Below are 17,162 nucleotides of genomic sequence, written 5' to 3' on the forward strand. Positions count from 1 at the left end.
ACGTACCATATTAATCACCACCGTTTGATTGCTTGTTCATCTGCTTACATTACTGTGCTATGGCTCATTGTTTAGATATCTTCCTGCATATGTTTGTACATTGTTGTTTAGTTATAATATGCTTAATAAAAATTTAAATTACAAAAAAAAAAAACTGAAAGGTTACACAAGGTTAAAATTGTGTAACATGCATGGACATTGTTAAAAAATACCATCTTAGAAGTGCAGTCCAGATGTATTCTACTCATTAAGAAAGATGGAAGGAATGCCAAATAAAAGCTGGCATGGTTAAAAAGTGAAGTGAAAGAGGCTATTTTAGCCAAAAGATCTTCATTCAAAAATCGGAAGAAGGATCCATCAGAAGGAAAAAACAAAGCATAAGCGTTGGCAAATTAAATATAAGACATTGATAATACAGGCTAAGAGAGAATTTGAAAAGAAGCTGGCCAAAGAGGCAAAAGATCATAATAAAAACTTTAAATATATTGGAAGCAGAAAGCCTACAAGGGAGTCGGTTGGACCGAAAGATTATAGAGGGGTTAAAGGAGCCTTAGGGAAGATAAGGCCATCGGGGAAAGACAAAATTTTTGCTTCGGCGTTTACTGAAGAGGATGTTGGGGAGATACCAGTTCCGGAGAAAGTTTTCAAGGGTGACTATTCAGATGAACTATACCAAATCACGGTGAACCTGGAAGATGTAGTAGGCCAAATTGACAAAATGAAGAGTAGTAAATCACCTGGACCAGATGGTATAAATCACAGGGTTCTGAAAGAACTCAAAAATGAAATTTCAGAACTATTACAATTAATTTGTAACCTATCATTAAAATCATCCACGGTACCTGAAGACTGGAAGATGGCCAATGTAACGCCAATATTTAAAAAGGGTTCCAGGGATAATCTGGGAAACTATAGACCAGTGAGCCTGACTTCAGTGCCGTGAAAATTCGTGGAAACTGTTAAAGAATAAAATCACAGAACATTTAGAAAGACATGGTTTTAATGGGACACAACCAGCATGGATTTACCCAAGGGAAGTCTTCTCTCACAAATCTTCATTTTTTTGAAGGGCTGAACAAACATGTGGACAAAGGTGAACTGGTAGATGTGATGTATTTGGATTCTAAGAAGGCAATCAACAAAGTCCCTCAGGAGAGGCTTGTAAGAAAACTAAAAAGTCATTGGATAGGATACGATGTCTTTTTGTGGACTGCAAACTGGTTAAAAGACAGGAATCAGAGAATAGTGTTTTGGTTTAATAGCATTTAGCATAGGTTGTGTATTGGTTTCTCTTCAGTCGGGATGATATTGATTCCAAGTCATTAAACCAAAACACTGATTTTGAATTCACATGAAGTATCTACACTTTTGCGAGCTTAAAAGCTTCTTCATAAATGTAATGGAATAAGTACATCAACACGATATGCTAAGAGACCTACAAGCAATATTGGAGAGATTACTTATCTGATAATCTCGTTTTCCTTAGTGTATGCAGATGGACTCAGAACAAATGGGTATAGTGTGCTCGTGCTAGCAGTTGGAGACGGATCTCACGTCAGCACGGGGTACATATACCCCCGCAGGAAGTGCAGCTACTCAGTAATCTTCCTTGCAAAGCTTTATGGATATATGTGTAACTGACCGATCGATTAAATGAACATGATTAACCTGACCGATTGATAGTAGCTGGAGACCGCAAGTGTTCTCAACCGGAAGGCGTCGACACCCGGCAGGGTGGATGCCCTACATAAGGAAACATGGCTTACCGTGAGTCGGTGAATCCCCACGTATACCGGCAGCCGGGCGGGATGCTGAGTCCATCTGCATACACTAAGGAAAACCAGATTATCAGGTAAGTAATCTCTCCATTTTCTTGCGTGTAGCAGATGGACTCAGAACAAATGGGATGCACAAAAGCTACTCCCGTGACTGGGTGGGAGGCTGCCCGAGGTCCGGTTAGGATTGCCCTCGCAAATGCTGTGTCCTCCCTGGCCTGGACGTCCAGACGGTAGAATCTGGAGAAGGTATGGAGGGAGGACCATGTTGCCGCTTTACATATCTCTGCTGGCGACAGCTTCCCTAGTTTCTGCCCAGGAGGTCGCCTGCCGCTCTGGTAGAGTGAACCTTGACCGTAGAGGTGGTGGTTTTCCGCTTCATTGTAGGCCGCCTTGATAACTTCTTTGATCCAGCGGGCGTGGTTGCCCGTGAGGCCGCTTCCCCTTGCTTCTTCCGCTTTGAAGGACGAACAATGTGGTCCGTCTTTCGTACTGCTTTCGACATTTCCAGGATATCTGGACAGCAGTCCTGCCGATGTCGAAATGGCGCAGTATTCGACCTCTTCCGACCTTCTGCAAACCATCCGTGGTTGGCAAGGATATGGTTTTGGTGAGGTGGAAGTGTGAGACTACCTTGGGTAAGAAGGAAGGAACCGTGCGAAGATGATAGCCCCCTGGAGTGATTCTGAGAAACGGACGCGGCAGGACATTGCTTGTAGCTCAGATGCGGCGCGCGGAGCATGCGGCCAGCAAGACCACCATCTCTAAGGTTCACAAACGGAGGGACAGGCCTCGAAGGGGCCCTGAAGGCGGGTCCTGCTAGGAATTCCAAAACTAGGTTGAGGTTCCACAGGGGCACTGGCCACTTCAGTGGCGGGCAAATGTGTTTGACTCCTTTCAGGAAACGTGAAAACATCTGGGTGGTGTGGCAATGCTGTTGCCGTCACTCTGGGACAGTAGCAGGATAGCGCTGCCACCTGAACCTTGATGGAGTTGAGGGGAGACAGACCCTTCTGAAGTCCATCTTGCAGGAAATCCAAAATGATGGGGATTTTAGCGGCATGTGGATTGGGTGTTGTGAGAGTCGCACCAGGCTTCAAATACTCTCCAGATCCTTATATATGTTAGTGATGTGGAGAACTTGCGTGCTCGGAGGAGTGTATCTATTACCGGCCCCGAGTATCCTCTTTTCTTCAGTCTAGCCCTCTCAATGGCCAGACCGTAAGAGAGAATTGAGCTGGATCCTCGTGGATCCAGCTCAATTCTGTGTGGGACCTTGCCGCAGCAGGTCCCTGTGTGGAGGCAGGGGTAATGGATTCCCTGCCAGTAGTCTTCTCATGTCTGCGTACCAGGGCCTTCTTGGCCAGTCCGGGGCCACCAGAAGTACTAGGCCTCTGTGTCGCTGAATCTTGTGTATAATGGCTCCCAGCAGGGGCCATGGGGGAAAGGCATACAGCAGGATCCCCTGAGGCCATGGCTGTACCAGGGCGTCGATCCCGTGGGAGAGAGGATCTCGCCTGCGACTGAAGTATCTGGGAACTTGAGCATTGGACCTGTCCGCTAATAGGTCCATGCCCGGCGTCCCCCACTGATCCACAATCATCTGGAAAGCTGTGGGCGACAGCTGCCATTCCCCCGGGTTTAGGCTTTCTCTGCTGAGGAAGTCTGCCGTGGTGTTGTCCTTCCCGGCGATGTGGACAGCGGAGATGTCCTAGAGATTTGCCTCCGCCCAAGCCATCAGGGGGGCTATTTCTAAGGATACCTGTCGGCTTCTGGTTCCGCCCTGTCGGTTGATGTATGCCACCGAGGTTGGCGTTGGTCCGACATCGCTCTGTTTCGAAGTCTGTGGGCAAATCGCAGGCAGGCTAGCCTGACTGCCCGTGCCTCTAGTCAGTTGATGTTCCACCCAGACTCTGCTTTGTTCCACCGCCCTTGGGCGGTGAGTTCTTCACAGTGTGCTCCCCATCCGTTCAGGCTGGCATCTGTAGTGAGAAGGGTCCAGGTTGGGGAGGACATTCTTGACCCCCGGCTTGTGTGGCCGGGCTGCAACCACCACCGTAGCTGATTCTGCACTCTGGCTGGTAGAGGTAGGTGTATGGTGTAGCTCTGTGATCGTGGGCTCCACCGAGACAGGAGGGCCGCGTTGTAATGGTCTCATATGAGCCGTGCCCAAGGTATCACCTCCAGAGTGGATTCCATGAGGCCGAGGACCTGTAGGTAATCCCAAGACCGTGGGCCGGGTGGGCGCTCAGCAGGGCCTGCAGCCGATTCCGGAGCTTTGATCTCCTCTTGGAGTTCAGGCTGACTTTGTCTTCCTGGGTGTCGAATCGGACTCCTAGGTATTCCAGTGACTGAGAAGGCTGTAGGGAACTCTTGTTTGTGTTGACTACCCAACCTAGGCTTTCCAGAAAAGAGATCACTCTGTTGGTTGCCTGGTGGCTCTCCTCCGGTGACTTTGCCTTGATCAGCCAATCGTCCAGGTAGGGATGGACGAGAATTCCTTCCTTCCTGAGTGACGCCGCCACTACTACTATGACCTTGGTAAAGGTCCGCGGCGCAGTGGCTAACCCGAAGGGTAAAGCTCGGAACTGGAAGTGTTGGTTCAGGACTTTGAAGCTTAAGTAGCGCTGGTGATCCCGATGGATTGGGATATGCAAGTAGGCTTCTGACAGATCTAGGGATGTGAGAAACTCCCCTGGCTGTATTGCACTTTTGACAGACCGCAGAGTTTCCATTCGAAAGCTGGGGACCCGTAAGTGTCGGTTGACTAACTTGAGGTCCAGGACAGGCCTGAAAGTGCCCTCTTTCTTGGGTACTATGAAATAAATGGAATAATGCCCAGAATTTATCTCCCATGCAGGCACTGGGATTATGGCTTTTAGGGACAGGAGCCTCCGCAAGGTAGCTTCCAGCGCCGCCCTCTTGAGGGGTGGAGAAGGAGATTCCACAACCTGTCGGAGGGAGCCGAAGAAAATCCAGGTAATACCCTTCTCGGATGATAGCGAGGACCCACTGGTCCAAGGTAATCTCGACCCACCTGCGGTAGAAGAGGGTTAGCCTGCCCCCTATGGCTTCTTCCCCCAGATGGGTCGGCTGATTCTCATTGTGGGGTGCGGTCGGGACCCGAACCCGAGCCGGTTCTCCTCTTGTTGTGCTTGGTCCGAAAGGACTGGTTCCTGGTCTGAGGCGAGGTGCTTGGTAGCGAGTCCTGTAAGGTTCGAAGCGCTGAGAGTGTCTACCTCTGGATGGCCTAGGACCAGGGCGCTGGCTCCTCCTTGACCTGTCTTCTGGTAGACGGGGTAATGGAGAGGCGCCCCATTTATCAGCCAGTTTCTCGAGATTGCTGCCTAACAGGAGGGAACCCTGAAAGAGCATTCTCGTGAGGCGTGTCTTGGAGGAGTCGTCGGCTGACCAATTTCGAAGCCAGAGGTGTCTCCTGGCTGCCACTGAGGATGACACTCCCTTGGCTGCCGTACGGACTAGGTCGGAGGCTGCGTGAGGCTGCGTGAGGAATGAGAGAGCGGATTCCATTTCTTCTCCCGGGGTGTTGTTCCTAGCTCATGATAAACAGGAACGCGTCACCACGGTGCAGCAGGTCGCAATTCGTAGGGACATGGCTGCCACCTCAAAGGCTTGTTTCAGAAAGGCGTCCATGCGCCTCCACCGGAATGGTGGTGCGCTTCACAATTGTGGAAACTATGGAGTCTACCTTAGGGCACGCCAGCAGCTCCCTGGTTGCCGGGTCCAGGGGGTACATGCCCGACAAGGCCCGACCCCCTTTGAATGAAGCCTCCGGCGCATTCCACTCCAGATCGATTAGCTGCTGTGCTGCTTGTAGGAGGGGAAAATGGCAAGCCGTTCCCCTGGGTTGCCTTGGCCCGGGATAGCCAGCTCCGACAGGCATTGAGAGACCAGGTCTGGGAGATCCTCCTTCAGAAAGAAGCGTCTCATGGTCCGATATGGTTCCATCCCCGAGGGAAGTTCTCCCTCCTCGGGGAGCTCGTCTTCTTCCACAGAGCAATCTGAATCCCCATAAGTGGGGCTTCCGGGTGACGAGTGGCCGTGCCTAGGTCTCGAGGGTCCAGGGGCCGGGTCATCCAGCACGTATGGGTCCATTCGGGGATCAGACTGCATCTTGACAAAGGCGTGAATCCCCTTGAATAATTCCACCCAGGAGAGCGAAGCAGGTTCTAGCCTTAGGGGCACCAGGTCTCTCGGGTTCCCTGGCTGCTCACCGTGGCCTGCTAGGTCCGGGGTGTTTCCTGAGGAACTGGCAAGTACGCTGGGCTGGGACCGACCCTGGCCTGGAACTCCCAGGGCCTCCTCACAGTGGGCACATAGGGAGTCTGCTTCCTCACTCTGTGTAGCTCTGAGGTTGCATGCTGAGCAGAGGCCTAGAGCTCTCATGCCTGATTCTGGAGGCGCCGGCTCTGCGGACGCATGGGCTCTCTTACGCTCCATCACGTCTGTATGCGATGTGCTCCCAGCCGGAGTACGCACCTTGTAATATGCTCACCTACTAATGTGCGCTTATCAACGCGCGCCTGTCAACGTGTGCCTATCCACCGCTTAGCAACAAGTATTTTCGGGCGCCTAACATATACGCCCGTCGCCTGAGCGTTAGAGCGAGGCGACGAACCAGGGCAGAAGGCGACGGCGAGCAGGCAGGCAAAATGGCGACCTCCTTGGCGGGCTGCCATGTAGGCAGACCCTGCTAATCCTCGCTTCCTCGGAGACCAACAAGTAAAGATGTACGCCTTACCTTGTCTTCGGTGCTTCCCGGCTGCGACCCGGGCGGTCTCCGGCTGCGGGGGGAGAGGGTGATTACCGTCACCGCCGCGCTCAAGGAAGTGCACCCGCTGTCTCTAGGCCGCGCCCGAACTCATCTCGCTTGGGGGCCAAGTCCTCACCGGGACCGAGGCTGCCTCTATGCCGCGCCCTTCTCACTCGGGGGCTAGGTCCCTGCCGCGAGTCGGCCACCGGACCGAGGCTCTTACCTCCGAGGGACCACGGAAATCACCCCGGAAAACTCAACTGGGGGAGGGACAAAATGGTATCACCGCAGGAGTGCGGGGCTCGTCTTCAGGTAGGAGTCTTCTAAGAAATTTAGTCGTCAGAATTTGGAAAAACGCTCAGCGAGCGTGAGGTAGCTCCAAACTGCTTTGGAAACGGAAATTACTGTGTAGCTGCACTTCCTGCGGGGGTATATGTACCCTGTGCTGACGTCAGATCAGTCTCGAACTGCTAGCACGAGCACACTATACCCATTTGTTCTGAGTCCATCTGCTACACGCAAGGAAATCTCTGTTGATGTCAGTTGAATGAGGTATGAGACAACTAAAGTGCTTCTTGTTGAATGACAATCTGTTATTAAAAGCTCCTGAAGCAGCCCTCCATTGGGCGAAACTCAGGCCTTGAGTCGGGCACTCACCGGAATATTGTTTTAAAAATAAATATTTTTGAGGACCTCAGCCTCTCTGTGTTTGTATTTCTCTTTTTTGATAAGACTTTTCACACTTATTTGACTAAATGCTAGGAGGATTATGTAACATTGAATACCACTACTTATGTCACATCGGCTACTTTATGGGAGGCCGGAAAAACAGTAATACGTGGTCACATCATTGCGTATGTTGCAAAATTAAACAGGCAATGCAATGCAGAGATTCTTCACCTTACCAGGATGCTAAAATCAATGCAGCTACAGCATATGCGGCACATGACTGATACTGCATGGCTACAGGAGAACATACTCGGGAAGCCTTGAATCACCTGTTACATCAAAGGGCCTACAAATCGCTGCGGTATTAAAAATACCAACTTTTTAAACATGGTAACCGGCCAAGTTGCCTATTAGCTAACCTAGTGCGGGTCCGTAATCAAAAGTCTGCTATAACGGGGATTAAGGACAAGGCTGGTCAGTGCAAGACCACCCACGCAGACATTTCTGCCCGATTCTTACAGTACTACAGTAAACTTTACCGCGCTTGGGACAGAGATATCTAGACCTCTACTTCCTTTTTCCAGGACATGCCATGGCCAACACTATCCCTTGACCAAACCATGCTTTTAAATGCACCCATTTCATTTCCCCATCAGGGATGGGGAAATCTACTCGATAATACAGGGGCTGACACTGGGGAAAGTGGCGGGACAAAATGGCTTGGGGTCTGAATTCTACAAGTTGCTAAAGTTCCCCCTTTTACCCACATTATCTTTGTTTTATAACGGCCTATTGTCCACTAAAGTGCTTTTGCCCTCTATGAATCAGTCGACTATTATGGTGCTGCCAAAAAAGGGTAAGGACCCATTGGATGTTGGTTCCTATCGATCCATATCGTTAATTAATGTAGACATAAAAATGTTGGCAGCAGTCCTTGCGGCTCGACTGAATAGCATACTCCCTTATGATTCATTTAGATCAGTCGGGGTTTGTTAAGGGTAGGCAAGGGGTAAAAAATGTCCGCCACCTTATAGCAGCCCTCAGTTATCAATCCTCAGTAGAGGCAGTGATTTTAAGCCTAGATGCGGAAAAGGTGTTTGATTCCCTTTCTTGGGATTATCTTTTTTGGTCTATGCAACTATATGGTTTTTCTGGTGCCTTTGTGACATTGCTAGAAGTTCTATATGCTACCCCTACCGCGCGTATTCTCTTAAACGGAGCACTCTCCAACCCTTTTTTTCTTCACTGTGAGGTGCGACAGGGGGTGCCCCCTCTCTCCACTTTTGTTCTGCTGGCAATCGAACCCCTGGTGACACGCCTACGCCGAGAGAAGGATTTTTAGGGCCTCAGTGTGGGGATTCATCCTTTGAAAGTGGCTTTGTTTGCAGATGATATCCTACTGTTTGTGGGGCGTCCTCGCAGCAGTATTCCAATTATAATACAACTTTTTTCTCAATTTAGGGATATTGCGGGATTGACAATAAATTTTTCAAAGTCTGAATCATTAGCATTTGATCCCCAACTCCAACAAAATTGAGTGTGCACTTTTCCTTTCTCTTGGGCCCCTGACAAAATTAAATATTTAGGAGTCTGGATACCTAGAGAATTGAGGTATTTATATGATCTAAATATCCAGAAGACTGTGGTGGCTATACAATCGGCAACTGGCAGCATGGCAACCCCTCCCACTGTCCCTTTCTGGTCGCTGTACCGTTCTTAAAATGATGATCATTCCTAAACTGCTCTATAAACGCCACATGTTACCTTGCTGGCTTACCACTAACGACCTCCAGAAATTTTGAGCTTCCTTCTCCAAATTTGTTTGGGCGGGGAAGAAAGCAAGGATAAAATATACCATCCTTGAAAGCCCACGTGAAATGGGGGGGGGGGGGGGGGGTCCTTGGCCTTCCTGATTTCTGTTTACATAATGTAGCATGCCAGATGTGATTTGTGGGAGAATGGCTCACTGACTCCTATTTTTATTGTGAAGTAAATCTGATTAACCATAAATATGTCAGCTCCATGGTCGCCACTATTTCTTTTACAGGCATGCCCGGCGGTACTACGAGTGTTGGAATTCCCTAAGGTGCTGCTTTCTCCATGTATTCGTGCTTGGAGGTGGCTAAGCACTGCGCAAGGGCTAGGTGACCACAGGTCCCAGCTGGTTCCTCTGGTGGGTAATGCTGATTTCCCCCCAGGACAAGACTGTGGTGCCATTTTCAAGCAGTGGGGACAGAAAGATATCGCTTTTATTTATCATCTTTATGAAAAGGACTCATCTGTGGTGCAGACGTTCCACTCTTTAGGCCAGACTTTCCAAATCTCTTCCTGCCATTTCTTCGCTTATTTACAATCCAGGCACTATCTACAATCCCCTTCAATGGAAGACAGAAACCTTTACAGCGGAACTTGCCTTTGCAACGTTCATCTTTGACACATCTTGTATCTCTAATTCGATTGCTGAGTGGAATAAGCTCGGGAAAAGTTGTCGGAGGCAAGACTGCCTGCCCGCTCTAACTACATATTGGTCTACCTCCTTGGGAGAAACTCGAACGGAAAAATACCTCCAGTGCTGTTTTATCACAATATACTCTCATATCTCCGATCCAGGCTTACGGGAACTGCAGTTTCGAATTATACACCACATCATATGTGACTATGTCAGGAGATTCCGGATGGGCCGTATTATCTCCCCTATATGCATCAAATGTAGCACGACACAAGGCACTTTGGTCCACTGGCTTATAGAGTGCCCGACGCTGGAAAACGTATGGTCAGAAATCCTTGAGATACTTGCTAAAAGCACTGGAGTGCTGGCCAAAAAGGCGGGCCCGATCCTTGTGGGGGGGGGGTGTCTCTCTTACACCAGGCAACAACCCCCTTCTATCACCCGTTTAGGGCGCTTTGCAATTCTTTTGGCCTGCCGCACCATTTTAGCTGTTTGGATCGAGCCCTCATCACCTAATATCAAAGCGTGGCATCAACGGATGGTGCTAGCTATGCAAATGGAATGGATGGATATTATTGTAGGGACCCATAAGCTATACTATAAATGCTGGGGTACCTATTTTACTCTAGTGCCCTTGGACATACAGAGCAGCCTGCTCGCTACTGGATACACCACTCAGTGGTATTGAGGCTCCTGTGCCTCAATACCACAGACTTTGAAACACCTATCTCCTTGTGGTGGAAATTTGGAGGTGTACTCCTATAGTATTACATCCTGCATCTGGGAGGAGGGGCTGCCTACAACAAACTGTGCTCTATAGAAGCGATTGTATTGGTCAACCTTCACTTGGTCTCTTGGGGGGGGGGGGGGGGTGGACGACATTTTGGAGTGAGGATGTTGTGTGTGTGTGTATATATGTATACAAGTGGGTGGTTTAATGAATGATTTGTGGATTGAATTTGTGCCGCTGTTTGCTGATTTGTTCAGATTCCAATAGATGTAGTGCACATGGGTCTGGCTGTTTCTTTAAAAGCAGGGGTTGTAGCTTTGAGGTTATTTGGCCCTCAGGTCTAGATACCACTATATCTCCGTTTTGCTATCATTAGAGTTTCTGAGTTTATTTATTTATTTATTTATTATTTTTATATACCGACATTTGATCTCAATTGAGATATCACACCGGTTTACATTCAGGTACTGTAGAGGTATTTCTCTATCCCCAGCGGGCTTACAATCTAAGTTTTTGTACCTGAGGCAATGGAGGGTAAAGTGACTTGCCCAAGGTCACAAGGAGTGACAGCAGGACTCGAACCCTGGTCTCCTGGTTCATAGTCCACTGCTCTAATCACTAGGCTAATGCATATACTGTGTTGCTGATAGCTATGAGGCCTGTGCTGGCAAACATTTTTTGTTATGTCTTGTTTTTTGCTGCAAACATGTGTTTTAAAAATAGCAATAAAAAGTATTTTGGGAAAAAAAAAAAAAGAATGATGAGGTCTTGGAGTGGGAGTTATCTTGGTCCAGCCGATTAGACTTGGCATATGCTGTGCTGTTGACTAGTGAATAATATGATGTATTGCTTGCATGGCTCTGTGTATAGCTGCAAGTATTGATTTCATGCGCTGTTTTGTATGCTTGTATAATAATATTGTTTCCATAGCCCACAGGGCTATGGGCCAACCAGACTTAGCTGGTTAAGTTATCCAGCTAACTCAACTTCTCCAGTTATGACCCCAGAATGCCCCTAACTTAGCCAGATAAATTCTAGCCGGCTATCTTACTAGCTGGCTAGAATTTACCCAGCTAAGTGCCCAAATCTTCATTTAGTCTGTTAATGTCTCAGTTAGCTGGCTAAATGCTCTGAATATATACCTCTATATTTTTCCATTTTGTAGTCCTACTGTAAAGTTTGCTTTTCTGGTGGGAAGAGGATCAGGAGCAGCAGTATCAGTTCACAGGGGCCCAACCAACTCAGGAAGTGCCTCTTTCTTTGATGCATTCTACTTATGTTTACTCAACCACAAAGATTCAGCTAGTTTCATCAAAGGGAGCAAAATTTTGGAGGCGCTCCTGCTCAACTCCATTTCCAGGTAGACAGATAAGGCTGTGCTTCAGGAAGAGGACAGACTGCAGCTTCTGAGACTTACACAGTTCCCTCAACTTTTGGGAATGCAGGGACATCTGGCCAGAATCCTAACAGTTGGCCTGGTCATGATCCAGTCAGAGGAGGCGGTAGCACAGGCTGTTTACCATAGTACGTAAATATTAAGCGCCCCATAGTCAAATATCATTCTACTAGAAATATTTAAGTCCGAAAATAGAGTGAATTGAGTTTGGAACTTCATGCCAAAGACAAACCTTAGATTTCTTGGCTGAGATGAACAATCTCAAAAACTCAGAGTTGTTTGCTCCTCCATTTACAATGGCATAAAATTCCTAAAAATGTCTAGTTAATTTATCTTTCAATGGCCATGGAAAATCATAGCACTAACACTAAGACAAAAGTACAACTGACATGAGACATGATAGAATACTAGAGGTAAGACCTTTTGGAGAGAGAGAAAAAGTTACCTTTTTACTCCTAAGATTTTGTAGTAATCTCTCTTCTGAGATTGTTTCAACAGCCGTTGTGCTTTTTCAAGACCTTCTCGAATCTGTTGGTCATTTTCACTGTTTGCTTGAGCAGTTTCATAATCTTTAATAGCTGTTCAGAAACAAAATAGCCAAGTTCAGGATATTGTGAGAAAATCTTCTAAAAGGCCTTTATTAGTAGTGGAAAGTTACAGGATAAGGACTTGAACATATGCTGACCAATGAAAGGGCTCAACAATGACATCTTTCCAATATTATATTAAGTTTTAGGTAAAAAATTACAGAAGGATATCAATAGTCTAGGAAAGTATCAAAGAAATCCAAGTAAATTGTCACATTTTAAGGAGCATAGGTGTTTGGAAGTTTTGGAGAAACATGAATTTATATTTTGGAAGTTGTAAGGGGACATAATAGGCTTAAGACACAAGAGAATACAGAAACAGATTATTCAAAGAAAGCAATATGTTACAGTAAGGATTTTGAAAATATGTGAAGGTTTGATTTGATGAAAATATTTGAATCAAAACTAATTATTCAGTAAGAGACAGAAGGGGTACCAGAAAGCATTTTGCCAACATTTTGCAAGACTTTACAGGATAGTAAAAACTGAATGAGGCACTGTGTTTGCTGGTAAAACAAGAGTTGTAAAGCAAGTTTGCTTACCTGTAAATAGGGTTCTCTGTAGACAACGGAATGAATTAGCCATGACACATGGGTGATGTTATATGGCAGCACCAAATGGATCCATCTCTTACAGCTCAGTAAAAGTTTTACTGAACATGCACGGGAGTTCCCATACATACTGCCACATTAAACCCTAACGTACACCTTAAGAAAGGCAGTCACCTCTCTAGGAAGGGGCAGGCAATAAGCATGGCTAATTCATCTTGCTGTCTATAGGAGAATCCTGTTTTCAGGTAGACTATCTTGCTTTCTCCATTGCCAAGCATGGTTGAATTAGCCATGATACATGCTGAAAGCTGGACTGATTAGCAACAACAACAAAAAAAACCCCTGAACCTAGCAGTGGAAAGTAGACTACAGGGTGAACAGTTTGTGCAAAACTGCTAGCCCAAAGTTACTGTCACTTCTTGCCAAGGTGTTCAAACAGTAGTAGGATATAAAGATGTGTACAGACAACCAAGCTACAGCTTTGAAAATGTCCTCAATGGAAACAGCCCAGAGGTAAACAATTGAAGCTATGTGTCTCACTTGAGCTTTGAAAGAGTCCAATCTGTAAGACAGCCAGTGTATAGCGGTGTGTGGGACAATTGGACAGAGTACTCTTGGCTACTGTTACACCCACTGTACTGTGATCAAAGGACACAAATGGTTGAGAAGCATGATAATGAGTTTAATATGCTCAAATAATATGTTAGAGCTCTCTTACAATCCAACGAATAAATATCCTTTTCTCTTTTATGCATGTGTGGTCTCAGAAATAATGTTGCCAGCATGCTGGCTTGGTTAATGTAAAAAAACAGACATTTGGCAGAAATTTAGTGTAAGTATGCAGAGCTATCCTGTTTTGGAAGAAATGAAGTTATGGTTCAAATGAGATCAGCACTTGTAACTCTTTGAACTGAGCAGAACTGCTTTGAGAAAGTTTTCCAAGTGAGAAACTTCTAAATTCCTAATTTAGTTTCAAAGGGAAGCTTCAAAAGAACATGCCATATTGGGTCAGACCAAGGGTCCATCAAGCCTAGCATCCTGTTTCCAACAGAAGTCAATCCAGGCCATAAGAACCTGGCAAGTACCCAAAAACTAAGTCTATTCCATGTTACCGTTGCTAGTAATAGCAGTGGCTATTTTCTAAGTCAACTTAATTAATAGCAGGTAATGGACTTCTCCTCCAAGAACTTATCCAATCCTTTTTTAAACACAGCTATACTAACTGCACTAACCACATCCTCTGGCAACAAATTCCAGAGTTTAATTGTGCGTTGAGTGAAAAAGAACTTTCTCCGATTAGTTTTAAATGTGCCACATGCTAACTTCATGGAGTGCCCCCTAGTCTATTATCCGAAAGAGTAAATAACTGATTCACATCTACCCGTTCTAGACCTCTCATGATTTTAAACACCTCTATCATATCCCCCCTCAGCAGTCTCTTATCCAAGCTGAAAAGTCCTAACCTCTTTAGTCTTTCCTCATAGGGGAGTTGTTCCATTCCCCTTATCATTTTGGTAGCCCTTCTCTGTACCTTCTCCATCGCAATTATATCTTTTTTTGAGATGAGACAACCAGAATTGTACACAGAATTCAAGGTGCGGTCTCACCATGGAGCGATACAAAGGCATTATGACATTTTCAGTTTTATTCACCATTCCCTTTCTAATAATTCCCAACATTCTGTTTGCTTTTTTTGACTGCCGCAGCACACTGAACCGATGATTTCAATGTGTTATCCACTATGACGCCTAGATCTCTTTCTTGGGTTGTAGCACCTAATATGGAACCTAACATTGTGTAACTATAGCATGGGTTATTTTTCCCTATATGCATCACCTTGCACTTATCCACATTAAATTTCATCTGCCATTTGGATGCCCAATTTTCCAGTCTCACAAGGTCTTCCTGCAATTTATCACAATCTGCTTGTGATTTAACTACTCTGAACAATTTTGTATCTCTCACTCATCATATTTCTTTCCAGATCATTTATAAATATATTGAAAAGTAAGGGTCCCAATACAGATCCCTGAGGCACTCTACTGCCCACTTCCACTGAGAAAATTGTCCATTTAATCCTACTCTCTGTTTCCTGTCTTTTAGCCAGTTTGTAATCCACGAAAGAACATTGCCACCTATCCCATGACTTTTTACTTTTCCTAGAAGCCTCTCATGAGGAACCTTGTCAAACGCCTTCTGAAAATCCAAGTATACTACATCTGCTGGTTCACCTTTATCAACATGTTTATTAACTCCTTCAAAAAAGTGAAGCAGATTTGTGAGGCAAGACTTGCCTTGGGTAAAACCATGCTGACTTTGTTCCATTAAACCATGTCTTTCTATATGTTCTCCAGCGCCTTGTGATCCTTATGTGGTGCTTACTAACCAGAGGATTGGAATTCCAAAGCCCTTTCATAAACTTGAAGACTAGAGACTGGAGCTCCTTCCACTAGCTGGTGATACCCTGCAATAGACCTAAACCTCCACTTTGACCGCTCCCCACTTACTCCAGCATGTGAAGCCACACTTTCTACTCTAAATGCCCTCTGATTTAAACAAATGGTCTTGGGCCCCACACACAAGGCAGGACACACCCTGGATATTATTTTCACGAACTCTCTCTTACGCACTGACCACCTCCAATGTACCCCTATACCTTGGTCAGACCACTACCGAGTCGACACAAGCTGAACAGTCAACTGCTACCCCCACAACTCCCTCCCTAAGAAAAGAACCATCAATTTCAGAAAAAAATACAAAACTGAAGACATCATTGATGCGCTTACAGAGGATCTCCATAAACTAGACCTCTTTGATGCCAACTCCGCCTGTGCCTCCTGGCATCTACTTACCAGCAACATTACAAATCGACTCTGCCCTCTTCTAACGAAAGAGATCTGTTCTGAGAAGAAAGATAAAAAACCCTGGTACACCTCAGACCTTAGAACAATGAAACTTGAACTCCGCAAACTGGAGAAGAAATGGCGTAGAAACCAAGATCCAGCACAACTACTAAAATACAAATCTCTACTCCACCAGTACCGTAAATCTACAGATGATGCCAAGAAAAACTATTACACAGCAAGAATACATCAATACCAGTTCAACCCGCGTGCCCTCTTCCAATATGTCGCTAGCATAATTACCCCACCTATTAACATCAACCCAGACAACGAGGATGACAACAAATGTGAGAAGCTAGCTACCTACCTCCACGACAAGGTTGCTAATATCATGGCTCGCTTTACTAATCCCTCTCCATCAGTTTCCCTTACGACCACTAACACCATAATCACCTCAGCCACACTCTCAAACTTCGAAACAACAACAGCATCAGAAATTGAAGTGATCCTCAAGAAAATCAAACCAGCCATGCACCCGATTGATATCATGCCAACAAAAACACTACTCTCCATTCCTACAAGGATTGCCTCTCCCATTACTAACATTATCAACAAATCTATATTGTCTGGTATTTTTCCAACGCAACTCAAGCACGCAATTATAAAGCCCACACTCAAAAAATCTGACCTGGACCCCACAGAACCTGCCAACTATCGTCCAGTATCGAATCTCCCTTTCTTGTCCAAAATCATGGAGAAAGTCATCAACAAGCAACTCACAGACTTTCTAGATGAAAATCTATTACTCTTCCCATCACAATATGGCTTCCATAAGAACCATAGTACAGAAACCCTCCTAGTATCTCTCTCAGAGTCAATACTAAAAACCCTCGATACTGGTCATTCTTACTTACTGGCTCTTCTTGATATTTCTTCTGCATTTGACACTGTCGACCACAATACCCTCCTTACCCGCCTATCACAAATTGGCATTACAGGCACTGCCCTATTCTGGCTCCAATCTTTTCTGATGGACAGGACATACAGTGTTAAAATAGATTGCCATGTTTCGAAACCCAGAAAACTAGCACAAGGTGTTCCACAAGGATCCTCTCTTTCATCTACACTGTTCAACATATACTTATCTCCCCTCTGTCAACTTCTGGTGAAACGATCTCCCACATTTCATATACGCAGATGATGTACAGATCCTCATCCCATCAACGATTCCCTATCTAATGCTCTAAAAATCTGGGATTCTGCTCTGGTGGAAATAAAAAAACTACTTACTGAAAACTTCCTAGCAATAAACACAACCAAGACAGAGCTCCTCATCATCACATCACACAATAACATCTCCTCTAACCCTAATCTACATTCACCTTCGG

At 45.9% G+C, this 17,162-nt stretch overlaps 1 protein-coding gene across 1 annotated transcript in view; it reads right to left on the reverse strand.

Moving 5' to 3' along the window:
- Window positions 1-17,162, reverse strand: part of DNAJC3 (DnaJ heat shock protein family (Hsp40) member C3) — a 401,955-nt gene that overhangs the window by 100,865 nt on the left and 283,928 nt on the right. The window contains 1 exon segment of the mRNA XM_029604719.1: window positions 12,239-12,371. Coding sequence (XP_029460579.1) covers window positions 12,239-12,371 — 133 coding nt within the window.

Source organism: Rhinatrema bivittatum, chromosome 5 (assembly GCF_901001135.1).
Source record: "Rhinatrema bivittatum chromosome 5, aRhiBiv1.1, whole genome shotgun sequence".
In the NCBI taxonomy this organism is placed as follows: domain Eukaryota; kingdom Metazoa; phylum Chordata; class Amphibia; order Gymnophiona; family Rhinatrematidae; genus Rhinatrema; species Rhinatrema bivittatum.